This window comes from Scyliorhinus canicula, chromosome 15 (assembly GCF_902713615.1).
Source record: "Scyliorhinus canicula chromosome 15, sScyCan1.1, whole genome shotgun sequence".
Classification (NCBI taxonomy): domain Eukaryota; kingdom Metazoa; phylum Chordata; class Chondrichthyes; order Carcharhiniformes; family Scyliorhinidae; genus Scyliorhinus; species Scyliorhinus canicula.
Genome location: NC_052160.1, coordinates 8351695 through 8366318, shown reverse-complemented (window position 1 = coordinate 8366318; position 14624 = coordinate 8351695). Strand labels below are relative to the sequence as shown.

The 14624-nt window shown below is 48.8% G+C and overlaps 1 protein-coding gene across 1 annotated transcript in view; it reads right to left on the bottom strand.

Annotated features, from left to right (window-relative positions):
- Positions 1-14624, bottom strand: part of mapk8ip3 (mitogen-activated protein kinase 8 interacting protein 3) — a 212436-nt gene that overhangs the window by 45024 nt on the left and 152788 nt on the right. The window contains exons 20-22 of the mRNA XM_038820875.1: positions 14263-14419; positions 4714-4899; positions 1604-1787 (exon numbers count right to left, since the gene is read on the bottom strand). Coding sequence (XP_038676803.1) covers positions 1604-1787; positions 4714-4899; positions 14263-14419 — 527 coding nt within the window. The remainder of the gene's footprint in view (positions 1-1603; positions 1788-4713; positions 4900-14262; positions 14420-14624) is intronic.

The window sequence follows — 14624 nt, the reverse complement described above, 5'->3', positions numbered from 1 at the left end:
CGAGTGCCAAAGAGAAACTGGGGCCTTAAACCATAAGAGCTGAGAGTCAGTGTGGTATTATAGAATCACAGAATTGTTACAGTACGAAGATGGCCATTCAGCCCATCAAAGGCACTGAAATTACATGGACAGTGAGTGCGCCCAGCATTGTACCCACTGATCCCATCAGATGGAGGGCATCTTATCTGCATGGAGAAGCCCAGCTCAAACACATTTAAGGCAACGTCATAATAATCTTAATTATTGTCACAAGTAGGCTTACATTAACACTGCAATAAAGTTACTGTGAAAAGCCCCTAGTCGCCACATTCCGGCATGTGATCGGGTACACAGAGGGAGAATTCACAATGCCCAATTTTGGGACTTGTGGGAGGAAACCGGAGCACCCGGAGGAAACCCACGCAGACACGGGGAGAACGTGCAGACTCCGCACAGACAGTGACAAGAGTCGGGAATCGAACCTGGGACCCTGGTGCTGTGAAGCAACCGTGCTAACCACTGTGCTACCGTGCCGCCCTTTGGCACCCCCCTGTCCCACACCAATAGAAACTCTGCAGGCCATCCACTGTAAGGGAGAAGAGCCAGTTCCATAAACCCCAGTGCCACAATCCAGAACAAATTATGGGGGGGAAAAATTTGGTTTTCAAGGCAAAAGTTCTGGGTAGACCGCACTGATGGGGTCTACATTTGTCCTCGTGGAAGCTGGTACTCATTTCATTGGGTACAATAATTGCCACACTATGTTAAGCTCCCAAGGCTCATGAGCAGTATATTTGGATTACAGAGTCCCCTATCCCGGTCAGCAACTTTGGCAGGACGGTAACAAATTACATCCAAAACGTTCACTTCAACTCAACCATAGAAACCAAAGTATTCAACGGTTAGGAACATGCCACAGTTTGAGGTTAAGCCTGCAATTTAACCTAGAGACACCGATAATGCAACGCCATTGCTGCACCGAGCAACCTCGGCACTTTGCTGAATGGCGAGAGTTCAGTGTTTCAAGCTGATTGGTTATGTGACGGATCCTGAAGTTGCTGTCCTCCCCGGCTCCTTGGGCTGACAGTAATCCACATTCTCCTCTGATGGAGCTCCTCTGTGGTAACATCGCGCCACAAACCCACGCTGGACTACGGCCCAACAAGTGGGATGAGGCTGGGTGGCTGGTTTCTCGGCCGGCACAGACACGATGGGCCAAGTGGACTCTCTCTGCGCAGTAAACCTTCCAAGATTTTACGATCAAGAAATAATTTTCAACAAATCCACGGGGTCATTTTCATTTTGGATAGTCATCCAAAATGAGCGATATTGATGTAGCCACCCACTGTATGTATGAATCAAAATTGGGAGAGTTGTATAACAGGCTGCTTAACCAATATCACCCGATTTCAGAGGTCAAAGCGCAGAACCATCGTGTCACTTACCACAGTCCAGTATGATAATCTTTCCATTTCACCGATCCCCTTTACCGTGGTACGAACATCATAACTACACAACCTTTTCCCCGATAAATTACTGTTCAGACTATGTCACCGTTACCCATTTACCACCGATTCCCTTAACCGTACAATATGTCGGTCATAACCATGTCCATTTCCTTTACCTGAGCTGAGGTCTATCTTCTGTCTGCGCTGGGTCCGTGAACACGTGCTCTGTGTAGGCACTAGGCCGTGCCAACGCTGGTTCCGCATCACTTGCACCATTTTCCGTTGCTTCTGTCGCTTCAGTTGCCTCTTCAGCTGATTGTGGTTGGTTAACTTTCCCATCTTTAACAGTAGCCACATCACCTACATGGGCAGCACAGACACTGCTAGAAATTTATCGTTATGATGAGAAGCTCAGAAACCACATTGCATTGATCAATACTGAAAATATTCCTTCAATCGTCTACTTAATAATGCAATCATTCAATAATATTACAAATGCATTTCACAATAAACCACCATCATTGTTCAATATTTATGTCATATTGAAACTCAATAGTTATCTATAATTATCAAATAACTTGTGTTATCCATTTCCAGGTACGTCACTGGTCCATGTTAACTACAACTTCCATTGGCCACAAACTGAACTGGACTAGCCGTATAAATACTGTGGCTACATGAGCAGGTCAGAGGCTAGGAATCCTGTGGTGAGTAACTCACCTCACGACTCCCCAAAGCCTGTCCACCATCTGAAAAGCACAAGTAAGGAATGTCCACTTGCCTAGATGAATACAGCTCCAACAACACTCAAGAAGCTTGACACCATCCAGGTTAAAGCAGCCCCGCTTGATTGGCACCCCATCCACTAACATTCACTGCCTCCACCAACGACACAATGGCAGTCGTGTGTCCCATGTACAAGAACTGCAGGAACTCACCAAGGTTCCTTAGGCAGCACCATCCAAACCCACGACCGCTATCATCTAGAAGGACAAGGCAAGCAGACAGGGGAACACCACTATTTGGAAGTTCCCCTCCAAGCCACGCATCATCCTGATTTTGAAATATATCGCCATTTCCTTCACTGCCACTGGGTTAAAATCCTGGAACTCCCTCTCTAATGGCACTGTGGGTGTACCTAACCACATGGACAACACATAGACTGCAACAGTTCAAGAAGGCAGCTTCTGATAGGCGATTTGGGATGGGCAGTAAATAATGGCCTAGCCAGCGATGTCCACATCCCACAAGTGAATTTTTCAAAAGTATATTATCAATCGCAAGGTTACCAGGGGCCAATTCTGTGATACTATTTCTCCCAACCCGAGAGTTCTCACAGTTGCAATGCCTCGCCTTACCCTTCACTAACGCCCAAGCCCCATCGGCAGCTGTGGGTACAGCCTCCATCTCCTCCATGTCCTTGCACCTCTCATTCCTTCACAACCCAACCACCGGAGCTCCTCCCGGACTAGGAAACAACCCCTGTACTGCGCCATAACTGTGCCAGACAGTTCATTATTTGGTTGTCTGCAGCCAGCCTGTTTTGGACTGGCAGGTTGCTGACAAAATGTCAATGAAGTCTGATTACTGAAATCAGCCTCCCTGAAAAAAATACAGACTGTCATAGACAGCCCGTAGTCCCTGACTACTTTACATTTCCACGACAACAGTGAGGAGAGCAGAGAGTGTATCAGTGCACATCAACACACATAGGGACTCGCAGGCTTCATTAGCACACGGCTAAAATATCATACTCTACCAGACAACACGCTCTTCATATCTGTGTAAATATCATAGAGAGGTTCTGGCACAGACCACTGCTCAACTGGAGAGCTAATTGGAATATTGAGCACAAAGGTCAACATTTGCAGTTTGTAGCACCATCCATTTTCTGGCAGTTAATTTTAATGATCAGGAAATGGAAAATGCTCCGATTGCAGAGCACTGACTGCCATACTGGGATCACTGTATCACAAAATCTATGCTGTAAAGTCAACAGCTTGTGGTCATGGATTGGTCATTTCGATTTACTCAAAGTCCTTGGCTTGGCTGGAGGCTAGCAGCACCAAGTGTACTTGCCTTCTGAGTTTCATTTCTCAAAAGTTGAGGGTTTTCACAGAGGACACGATACCGACGCCCTTTACTCACGTCGCAAAGCTACCTCTAGAATTTGTTTCTGAGGCATAGCGAATATCTGGCTGAAGACCAGGCCAGTGGAAGGAAGATGTCATTGCTCTCTGATTAACTGACCGCCCAGAACGGTTATGAGAATGGAAACTCCCTCAGTCTCCTCCGCCAACTGTGATGGGTTTTGTACACAGTTACTCTGCTAACCCGTCTATGACGAGGATAATCAGTCTCTCAGACCATCTCCCAGAGTCTGTATTCGGTACGGGGAAGTCTCCCCGGTTCATTTTCAGAATCCATTTTGAAACTTCCTTACTCTCTGTTGGCCACTTTGAGATGAATACAGGGAGTTTGTGCTTCCACTCTGCGGCATTTTGCGAATACATTCCAGAGACGGTCATAATTATGAACAAGTGTCTTCCTTGGCTTGCCAGTTTGTTTCAAGAAAACTCCCCGGTTCATGATCCACTCTCCAAAATCTTAGATGAAGATGAGCAGTCTCGCAGATAATTCCCTCCCAGGGGCTGCCCTTGGTGCCTCCCAGAACTACCTGATACTCAAAAAGATGGACTAGCAAGAGCAGGAAGCACAATGGCGACATTATTAGTGCTTCACCTGCTAAATTGCAGGTGGGCTTTGCACTCGTAATTTGCCATACGGGCATGATCACGTCATCAGGAAAAGCTACCAAACAATAACAGAAGGAGGAAGGTTGAAGGGAAGCCCTTTGCCTGTCTACCTGGTGATGGCTTAAGAATGTCAATGCCACAGGAATAATTTGGACATCACTGGCAAAGTTGAGAGTTATTGCCCAGAGAAGGGGGTGGTGGGCCTTCTTCTTGAACCGCTAAAGCAGAGCGGCTACAACAGAGCGGCTTGCTAGGTCACTTCAGAGAGCAGGTCTGGGAGAGGGAGGCACATGTAGGTCAGACCAGACCAGTGAACCGGTGTGGCTTTAGTCGGACAATCTGTCAGCTGTCATGGTCGCTTTCACTGATGCCAGTTCACTTCCAGACTCCTTTCTTCAAAAAAAAAAATACAAACTGATTTCAAATTCTCAAACAACATTGGACCAAACAAAATCACCTTGAAGACGGGAATAAAATTGTTTTGAAAATAAAAGTAGAAATAAAGATATTTGAATGGTGTTGTTACCCACTTTGTCCTTTGTCAGATGTTGGGGTGTCACTTCTAGATGGGCTGTGGCTCCGAGGAACATTGCACCGTGTCGCACATCCTACTAGTGTAATTCCTGCTAGTACCCCTTCTGTTCCACTGGAATCATCTGGATTCAAGTCTCCCTCTAAAAATATTTCTCCGGCGGGATAGTCACTCTCGCTCGCAGCTAATGCAAAGAAAAAAGGAAAATTCTCATCTTGCTGTATCTATGACAAGGTTATAGAGAAGCGATTAGGCAGCATCCAAATAGTCACATGGTTCTGGAGACTTTCAAAGGATTGACACGGGTTTTCTCCCTCCAGTTAGAACTTTCAACTTGGAAGTAGGAATGGCAAAATATTTCAGAAACGCGAAACACAGGATTTCAAAAGAATTGTTCCAAACATGGTCCGGGACATCCGACCCCGCCTGCGATGGGGAACGCCGCATGCGGGACAAAAAACTTGGGAGAAGCAGCCAAAGGTCCCCTGACTTTCGGCGGGAATTTCCAGTCGCCGCCCACCCCTAATTACCCTCGAGCTGAAGGTCACGCTAGGCCATGTCCCGGGGGCAGCTGTTTGGCCGCATTGCTGTGGGTCTGGAGTCACGTGTGGGCCGGATCTCCTTCCCTAAAGGGCATTAGTGAACCAGATGGGTTTTTTACATCAATCAATTATGTTTTCTTCATGCTCGCCGTTACTGAGACCAGCTTTATATTCCAGATTTTATTCATTTGAGTTTAAATTCCAATAGCTGCCATGGTGGGATTCGAACCCATGTCCCAAAAGCATCTGGATTAATGTTTTTATATATTAAAGGTTTTCCATAATAAACAAAAACATACAAAACAATTAACCAAAATTACACAATAGAAGAGAATAACAAGCAAAAGCACACATTAACTTTTACCCCAAAAACTAAACTAAACCCCCCCCCCCTAAAGTTGATGGTGACTAGCTCCTTAAAAAATTAAATGAAAGGCTGTCCCCTTAGGTAGATTCGCTCCACTGACCCCAATGGTGTATTTAACCTTCTCCAAATGTGAAAAAGACTCGAGGTCGCCCAACCAAGCTGAGGCAATGGGTGGACTAGGAGACCCCCCCCCCCAAACAGAACTCGTGTCCGGGCTATCAACTAGCTGAAGGCGAGGACATCCACCTTCACCCCCAACTGAAGCACCAGCAAGTCTGACACCCCAAACGTGGTCACCAGCAGACATGGATCCAAATCAACATTGAGGTGTCTCCAACATGGTGTTGAAGAAAGAGGCCCAGAAGCTTACCAACTTGGGGCAAGACCAGAACATGAGCATGGTTAGCCCCCCCCCCCCCCCCCCCAGAGAGCAGCACTCACACTTGTCCCCCCCCCCAGAGAAAAATCCACTCATCCTCACTTTAGCCAGATGCACCCTATGCACCACCTTGAGTTGAATCAAACTTAGCCGAGCACATGAAGATGTGTGATTGACCCTGTGAGGTGCCTCACTCCGCACCCCACCATCCAGATTGGGACCCAATTCACCCCCTCCATTTCGCCCTCACCTCACTCCACAGAGCTGATCCCACTGAGGGGACATGGCCATATATGCCCAAAATAGCCCCTCATCAGATTCGGTCAAAGACAAAATCCTCTTCAATAGGGAAGAAGATGGCGCCAAGGGAAAGGAGGGGGAAGCTTTGAACAAAAAGTCATGAATCGGAAAGCACTGGAAAAGACTGGAACCAGGCAGTTGGAATTTCTCTGCCAACTCCTTAAAACTGGCAAACCTCCCCTCCAAAAACAGGTCTCCAAACCCTTCCTACCCACTGACTTAAGCATAGAGTCCAAAGCCGCTGGCAGAAAAAAGTGGCTGTTGCAGATGGGGGCGAGCGAAGACAGGGAACAGAGCTTAAAATGCTGCCTGAACTGCTTCCAAATTCTCAGGGTGGAGACCACCATTGGATTCAGGGAAAATCTAACCGGAGCGAAAGGCTATTGCACCAGGCCCACAAACAGTTCAGGAACACACTTCCATTTGTCCCATATGGAATAGGATCGCTGAACCACAACAATATAGAATCACTACAGTGCAGAAGGGGGGCCATTCAGCCCATCAAGTCCACACCAACCCTCTGAAAGAACCTAGGCCCATGACCCCACCCTATCCCCGTAACCCCACCTAACCTTTCAGACAGTAAGGGGCCATTTATCACGGCCAATCCACCTAACCTGCACATCTTTGGACTGTGGGAGGAAACCGGAGCACCCGGAGGAAACCCACGCAGACACAGGGAGAAAGTGCAAACTCCGCACAGACCCGAGGCTGGAATCGAACCCGGGTCCCTGGCGAATGAGGCAGCAGTGCTAACCACTGTGCCACCATGAATACTGGCTGCCCGATAGGAAAACAATAAATTGAGTAAAGCCAAGATTCAGAGCAAAACTTCACGGATCCTTCAAGTCTTACCATCCAAATAAAGGAAGATATTAATTTGTTGATTTTAACAACAACAAAAAAAGGGACTGGGGAAGAAAAATAGGGAGACATTGAAAAAGAAATAAAAATCTCGGAGTACGTTCATTTTAACAGTCTGAACCCTGTCCTTAGTCCGCCAAGGACTCTTTAGATGAAGTCAAGTGTCTGACTTGACACGATCGACCAAATTAATGAATGATTAATTTATGAAGCAAGGCCCTATTATGGGCCTCCCAGACTTCCAGATAATGAAAGTTTATCTTCTGGATTATTAATCCAGTGTGATAATCACCATGCCACCAACTCCCCAGTATGACCAAGCTGGGAGTGTAACATTTTCCCTTTCTGCAACCAGTCTGACTGTCTAACTCAACCAAGTGGCAACATGAATTAGATGAAGGCTAACGTCCATATTATCCAACCACCTGGAAATTATTCCTGCGCTGAAAATCATGACGTGCCACCTGAACAGGCCCAAAATTGAAGGCCTGAGGCTCACTGGAAATTGTGGGGGCTTCAAGTTTCATCTCCATAACTCCGTGGAGTTGCAGACACGAATTGGCATTCTGGTGCAGCAGGCCAGTAGGGGCCTTCTCAAGATAATTCGACATGAACGTTGGGCCATTCAGTCCATTGGGGGTAGGGGCTTGGTGGGGAGTGGGAGATGAGCAGAGGGGGCTGGTCAACTGCTCACAGTATTTCTCTGGAGCCAAAATGAGCACTTGTGCCTCATCTGATTTTTTTTTCTTCATTCATTCTTGGGATGTGGGTGTCCCGGCTGGGCCAGCATTTGTAGCCCATCCCTAATTGTCCTTGAACTGAGAGGCTTGCTGGGCCATTTCAGAGGGTGGGGTGTGGGGGGGGTGGAGGGGGAGAGGCAGTTTAGAGTCAACCTGTGTGGGTCACGTGTAGGCCAGACCAGGTAAGGACAGCAAATTAGTGAACCAGATGGGTTTTTGCGACAATCGGCAATGGTTTCATGGTCATTGTGGTAAACCACTGTTACATCTGTATTAGGTGACGTAAGGTAGGACCTGTACTACAGGTTCGCCGGTAGCCCCTGCCTGCTGGCTCCGCCCAGTAGGAGAAGTATACATATGCGTGTCCTCTATTTAGCAGCCATTTGGCCAGCTGCTGTGGGAGGCCACACATCTTCCTGCAATAAAGCCTCAGTTGTATCCAACCTTAGTCTTTGTACAATTGATCGAGCATCAATTTATTGCAGTAACATTTTCTAAAAGATGGACCACCGAATCAAACCGCATCGCCTACAGCTGGATCCGCAATCAAGCGATGCCAAAAAGGACTTTAATCACTGGCTAGCTTGCTTCGAGGCCGATATCAACCCAGCGACCACCCCGCCGACGGAAGCTCAGAAGATACAGTTCATGTACTCAAGGTTGAGCTCCAACGTGTTTCCGCTGATCCAGGATGCCCCGAACTAGGCAGACGCCATGGCGCTCCTCAAAGAAAACTACGCACAGAAAACGAACACGCCCTTCACCAGGCACGTACTCGCCACTCGCTCTCAACTCCCTGGTGAGTCCATCGAAGACTTCTGGTGGGCCCTAACCCCACCCGTCCGGGACTGGGACTGTCGGGCTGTTACGGCCACCGAACATTCCAACCTTCTTATGCGCGATGAGTTTGTAACGGGGATTGGGTCGGTTCTCATACGCCAAAGACTGCGAGAAGGGGCCACGCTCGACCTAGATGAGACTAAAATGCTAGCACTCTCCATGACGGTCGCCTCACGTAATGCTCAGGCCTACCCCTCCGGCCGCGCGGCCCACCCCTCCTATCCCTCGTGGACCCCACAAATGGCCACCCCAGCCGGGGCTTCACCCAGCCAGAACGCCTGCACCACACGCCAACCCGCGCACCCCGGGGGTCCCTGATGTTACTTCTGCGGCCAGCAGAAGCACCCCCGCCAACGCTGCCTGGCTCGCACGCCATTTGCAAGGTTTGCGGCAAAGAGGGGCACTCCGCCGCGGTGTGCCAGGCCCGCGCAGTCACCGCTATCGCCCCCTCCCCCCTGACCTACACACAATGGGCACCGCCATCTTCGTCCCGGACCATGCGCGGCCAGTGGGTGCCGTCATCTTCACCCCCCCGGGGCCACCCGCGGCCAGTGGGCGCCATCTTCCCCCCCTCAGTCCACGTGCAGCCCATGGGCGCCGCCATCATGTCCAGCCCCCGCAACGTGCGGCCCATGGGCGCCGCCATCTTGTCCAGCTCGCTAGCCTTCATGTTTAACAACACGCAGCGGGGCAAGTTCAGAAATGATAAAATCTTTTGGTGGAGAATCGAGCTCTCAACCTATTATTACGAGATTCTGTATCACCCCGGCAAGCTCAACAAGCTCCCAGACGCCCCATCCCGAGGTACGTGTGGCAGCGCACAAGTAGACCGACTCCGGACCCTGCACGACAGCCTTTGTCACCCGGGGGTCACACGGTTGTACCATTTCATCAAGGCCCGCAATCTGCCCTACTCCGTCGAGGAAGTACGGACAGTCACCAGGGACTGCCTGGTCTGTGCGGAGTGCAAGCTGCCGGACCGTGCACGCCTGGTGAAGGCCTCCCACCCCTTTGAACGCCTCAGCGTGGATTTCAAAGGGCCCCTCCCCTCCACCGACCGAAACACGTATATTGTCAGTGTGGTCGATGAGTACACCAGATTCCCCTTTGCCGTCCCATGCCCCGATATGACGTCTGCCACCGTCATCAAAGCCCTCAACACGATCTTCGCTCTGTTCGGTTTCCCCGCCTACATCCAGTGACAGGGGATCCTCATTCATGAGTGATGAGCTGCGTCGGTTCCTGCTCAGCAGGGGTATCGCCTCCAGCAAAACGACCAGCTACAACCCCCGGGGAAACGGACTGGTAGAGAGGGAGAACGGGACGGTATGGAGGGCCGTCCAACTGGCCCTACGGTCCAGGAACCTCCTGGCCTCTCGCTGGCAGGAGGTCCTCCCTGATGCACTACACTCCATCCGGTCACTGCTGTGCACCGCTACGAATAACACACCCCATGAACGTCTCTTTGCCTTCCCCAGGAAGTCCACATCCGGGGTGTCGATCCCCACTTGGCTCACAGCTCCAGGACCGGTTCCGCTCCGTAGGCACATCCGACTCCACAAGGCGGACCCATTGGTGGATAGGGTGCACTTGCTCCATGCCAACCCCCAGTATGCCTATGTGGCGTACCCCGACGGCCGCCAAGATACTGTCTCCCTCAGGGACCTGGCACCAGCAGGTTCCACCCATACACACTTCTCCGGCCCGGTGCCACCCTCCCCTCCCCCAGCGCTCCCAACATTAACCCCACCAGGACCATCCCTCCTTCCCCTGCCCACGCCAGAGGATGAAGAGGATTTCATCACACTCCCGGAGGCCAGCATCGACATTGCCGCCACTGCCACGTCGCTCCCAGCGGAACGTCAAGGCACCAGACCGGTTGAATCGCTAACTGGCACCGGACTTTCAAAGGACATTTTTTTTTTCTTTTCCCTGATAAAACACTGTACGTAAATTCACTACTGTATATAGTTCTCCACCACCCCCGCCGGACTCATTTTTAACAGGGGGTGAATGTGGTAAACCACTGTTACACCTGTATTAGGTGATGTAAGGTAGGACCTGTACTACAGGTTCGCCGGTAGCCCCTGCCTGCTGGCTCCGCCCAGTAGGAGGAGTATAAATATGCGTGTCCTCTATTCAGCAGCCATTTCGCCAGCTGCTGTGGGAGGCCACACATCTTACTGCAATAAAGCCACAGTTGTATCCAACCTTAGTCTTTGTACAATTGATCGTGCATCAGTCATCATTAGACTTTTAATTCCAGATTATTTTATTGAATTGAAATTTCACCATCTACCCTGGTGGGATTGGAACCCAGGATCCCAGAGCATTACCCTGGGTCTCTGGATTGCTAATCCAGTGACAATACCACTACCCCACTGCCTCCCCATAATTCCATGGTAGGTTAGGTAACAAAATAAAATAAAACCTGATCTGTTTTTCAGTGGTTTCCAGCAGCCTCCAAGGACCATTGATTAGGCCACAGGATGCATCACCAATTACTGTTCTTAATTGGTATCAGGGTCCTAAGACGGATAATGAAGTAACCTGGAAGCCTGTTCAAACACTTGGAAGTCTCTGTGCCTTTCCAGGAAGATTGGATGCCAAAGATCACAGCCAGAAATGAGTCTCCCAATCACCTATTTCTCACCTAGATATTGAATGCAACAGGGACAGTTTTGTCTCTCAATGTCCACAGTTCTAGCCTCAGAACAGCACTGTAACAGCACCAACGGGGCAGTTTGGTTTCTTGCAGGGGCCATCCTGACTTTTGTTTGAGCAAGCTATTGGTGAATTCTCTTTCAGCTTGTATAGTTTGGACTCTTGAGTTGAAAGGCTATCCAAATTTAGCCAATTAGGTCCCTTCAAATGCATCCGAGAGAGAAGTACGTCACTCCTGACTGAGTGTAGCACAGCGAGTGTGGACTCGAGTCGGCCAGTCCTGTAGCAGCAGGCTGCATGCCAGACAGAACAAGCCCCCATCACATTGAGGAGAGAGCTCTTACAGATTCCAAATCAAACTATCCCTGTGACCCATTCCCCAACCAGAGAGATGAGGTCTCCAATCCGTTAGCCTGGGCTGCACTTGCCCACAAGTCTATTTTATACTCCACTTTGCCATCCAGCCCCATTCCATATAAATGCTTTGATGTTAAAGAGTATTATCACTCGTTCTGTAAATAGTCAGGGAGAACTAACACGTCTCTTCTCTACGGTGTAGCACTACACTCCGTCTCCTTCACCCGATGTCTATGTATTTTGTGTATTTATCATCTGCCCTGTGTTTTTCATGTATGGAACGATCTGCCTGGACTGTAAGCAGAACAATACTTTTCACTGTACCGCGGTACATGTGACAATAAATAACTAGGAGGTGTAGCAGGTGTTCAGTTCCACCCCAAAAGCAACTGTGCAACATCCCATAAATAGCATCCATCGGCAGAAAAGGCTACCGTTCAAATATCCAAAAGGTCTGCAGCCAACATCAAACGTTATTTCCCTGACATTTTCCCTGTGTGTTGCACACTGTCTGGATGCAAAGATCAGAAAAAGGGGATGGAGACCACTCCCCATTATAATGACCTGAGATTTCATAGAGTTCCCTTTTCGTGCAGCAAATGCCCAACAAACATATTCAAAAGAGGATGTGTGGGGGTTTGAGGGTTACTCCCAGGCTCCTGTCTCAATTTGTTCACAATGTAGGCATGCACAGATCTGCACACAGTAGCGTGCTAAGCCGAGGTTAATGGGCTGAGCAGCGACGGAGGACTCTCAGCAGCAAGCCAAACAGAGCTCGAAAAGGGCAACGTTAACCTCCAACATTTTCAGGCTTTGCAACACCAGAAAGCCTGCAGCTCCACTCCATTTTTCTCAACTCTCCACCGGTACGGGGTTTTGCCAAAGAGGGGGGTTGCCCCGAGGGGAGCGACCGAGCACTGTTAATACTGCCAAACTGTACTTGGATAGGCTGGGGCACTCTTAATGCACTGCAGCTGACCATCGTTTGGAAACAGGCCATCTAGGCTAATTGGTCCCATTATGCACATCAAGCATGGTTCTTATGAACTGCACGTGGTCCCATCTCTTGAGGATGTCCTTATTTATTCCAGGGTGAAAACAAGTTGAATGACAGGATTCTCAGGGATATTTAAATAACCACTTCATGGCACGACTATACAGCCCCCACAACCACCAGCAAAGAGCAATTTACCAACAGGGTTCATTTCTTGCAATACTTTGGGGCACACATTCCAACCAGGTAGCTACCCAGGTCAGCCATTCACATACTGGAAAATCACATAGAAATCTCTCTATTTTCTGTCCATTACAGATGACAAAATTGTGGACCACCGTACTCAGGCCTCCTGACATACGTCAGTCAGGCAATCCTCCCTTGGTTGGTCTTTTCTGCCTTACTTTGAAAATTGGTGAAAGGAAATAAACGTAAATTTATTTCAACCATTAATATGAAATCAGCAACAGCAAAGCCAAAGAACCCAATATTTGTGCTGTAGTGCCCCTCGTCTGAGAATCAGGAGCTGAGAATATAGAATTCCCGAGCTCTGTTCCTGACACATGTCGAGGGCACAGGGATGGATAATTCCGGCCTGTGCGCATCAGAAAAATCGGGCGGCACAGTGGCGCCATGGTTAGCACTGCTGCCTCACGGCGCCAAGGACCCGGCTTCGATCCCGGCCCCAGGCCACTGTCCGGTGGATTTTGCACATTCTCCCCCGTGTCGGCGTGGGTTTCGCCCCCTACAACCCAAAAAGAGATACGGGCTTGGTGGATTGGCCATGCTGAATTGCCCTTAATTGGAAACAAAAAGAATTGGGTACTCTAAACTTATTTTTTTTTTTTTTTTTAAAAGAAAAATACTTCTCGGGCTTCAACTATTAATGCAAACTGTCTCAAAAGCCACCCTAATGGACAGGACTAGCCAACTACAGTGGCCACAAAAGGACAGTACTTTAATCTGGAACCGCTCTGCAACCATGGCGTAATCTGAATATTTTTCTTTATTTTCTACTCCTCTTCGGGTTCATTTCATTCCTTTCTCGTTCCATTCGCTACTGCCAAGCTAGCAGGTCAAGCACTTAGTCTGAATAGCACACTATTGCGCTTTGCTGACTTCCTGTGTGATTCCTTCCTTAAGGTTAAAAAAAGACTTGTTTTGCCATGACTGTGATCAAACCGCCTTACAGCCAATGGAGTGGTTTCTGAAATCTAGTCGCTGATGTAAAGTAGGAAACAGCTGCTAATGTGGCAGCAAAATCAGCAATGTGATAACGAGCGGACAGTACGTTTTATTTTGTGACGTTGATTGAGTGATAAATATCAGCCAGGATTCTCCTGCTCATCTTCAAAACAATGTCATGGGATCGGACACATGCCATCATGAATTAAGTTGCAACATATCATTTTATTTTTACTCCAGTTGCCCTGATTGAACAGACTCACCACGGCACAGCATAAATTCAGTACTGCAGCCTGAACACTGGAACTCACTTACCCGGGACGCTGGTGATACACAGAACATGGGCATTGCACACTATAAACTGGTCCATGATGGTGCCTGGCTGGTTGGCATCAATGATCACAATTTTACTGGTGGAGTGTGTGCTCGTGCAGATCCACACACGGCTCGAGACGTCATCCGCACTGTGAACCTGAAGAAAGAGATCGTAAACAAAAGTGAGCAAAGTCGTCAAACACTCAGATTGGGGAAAGCGTGATAAAACAATGTATTGCTATCAGCTGGCAACATTGCATCTATGTGGCAGTGAGCGCTGCTCTGCTTAAAACTGCCATCATACGCAGAAAGCATTAGATTTATATCGTGCCTTTCATAACATCGTGATTTTTTTACAATCA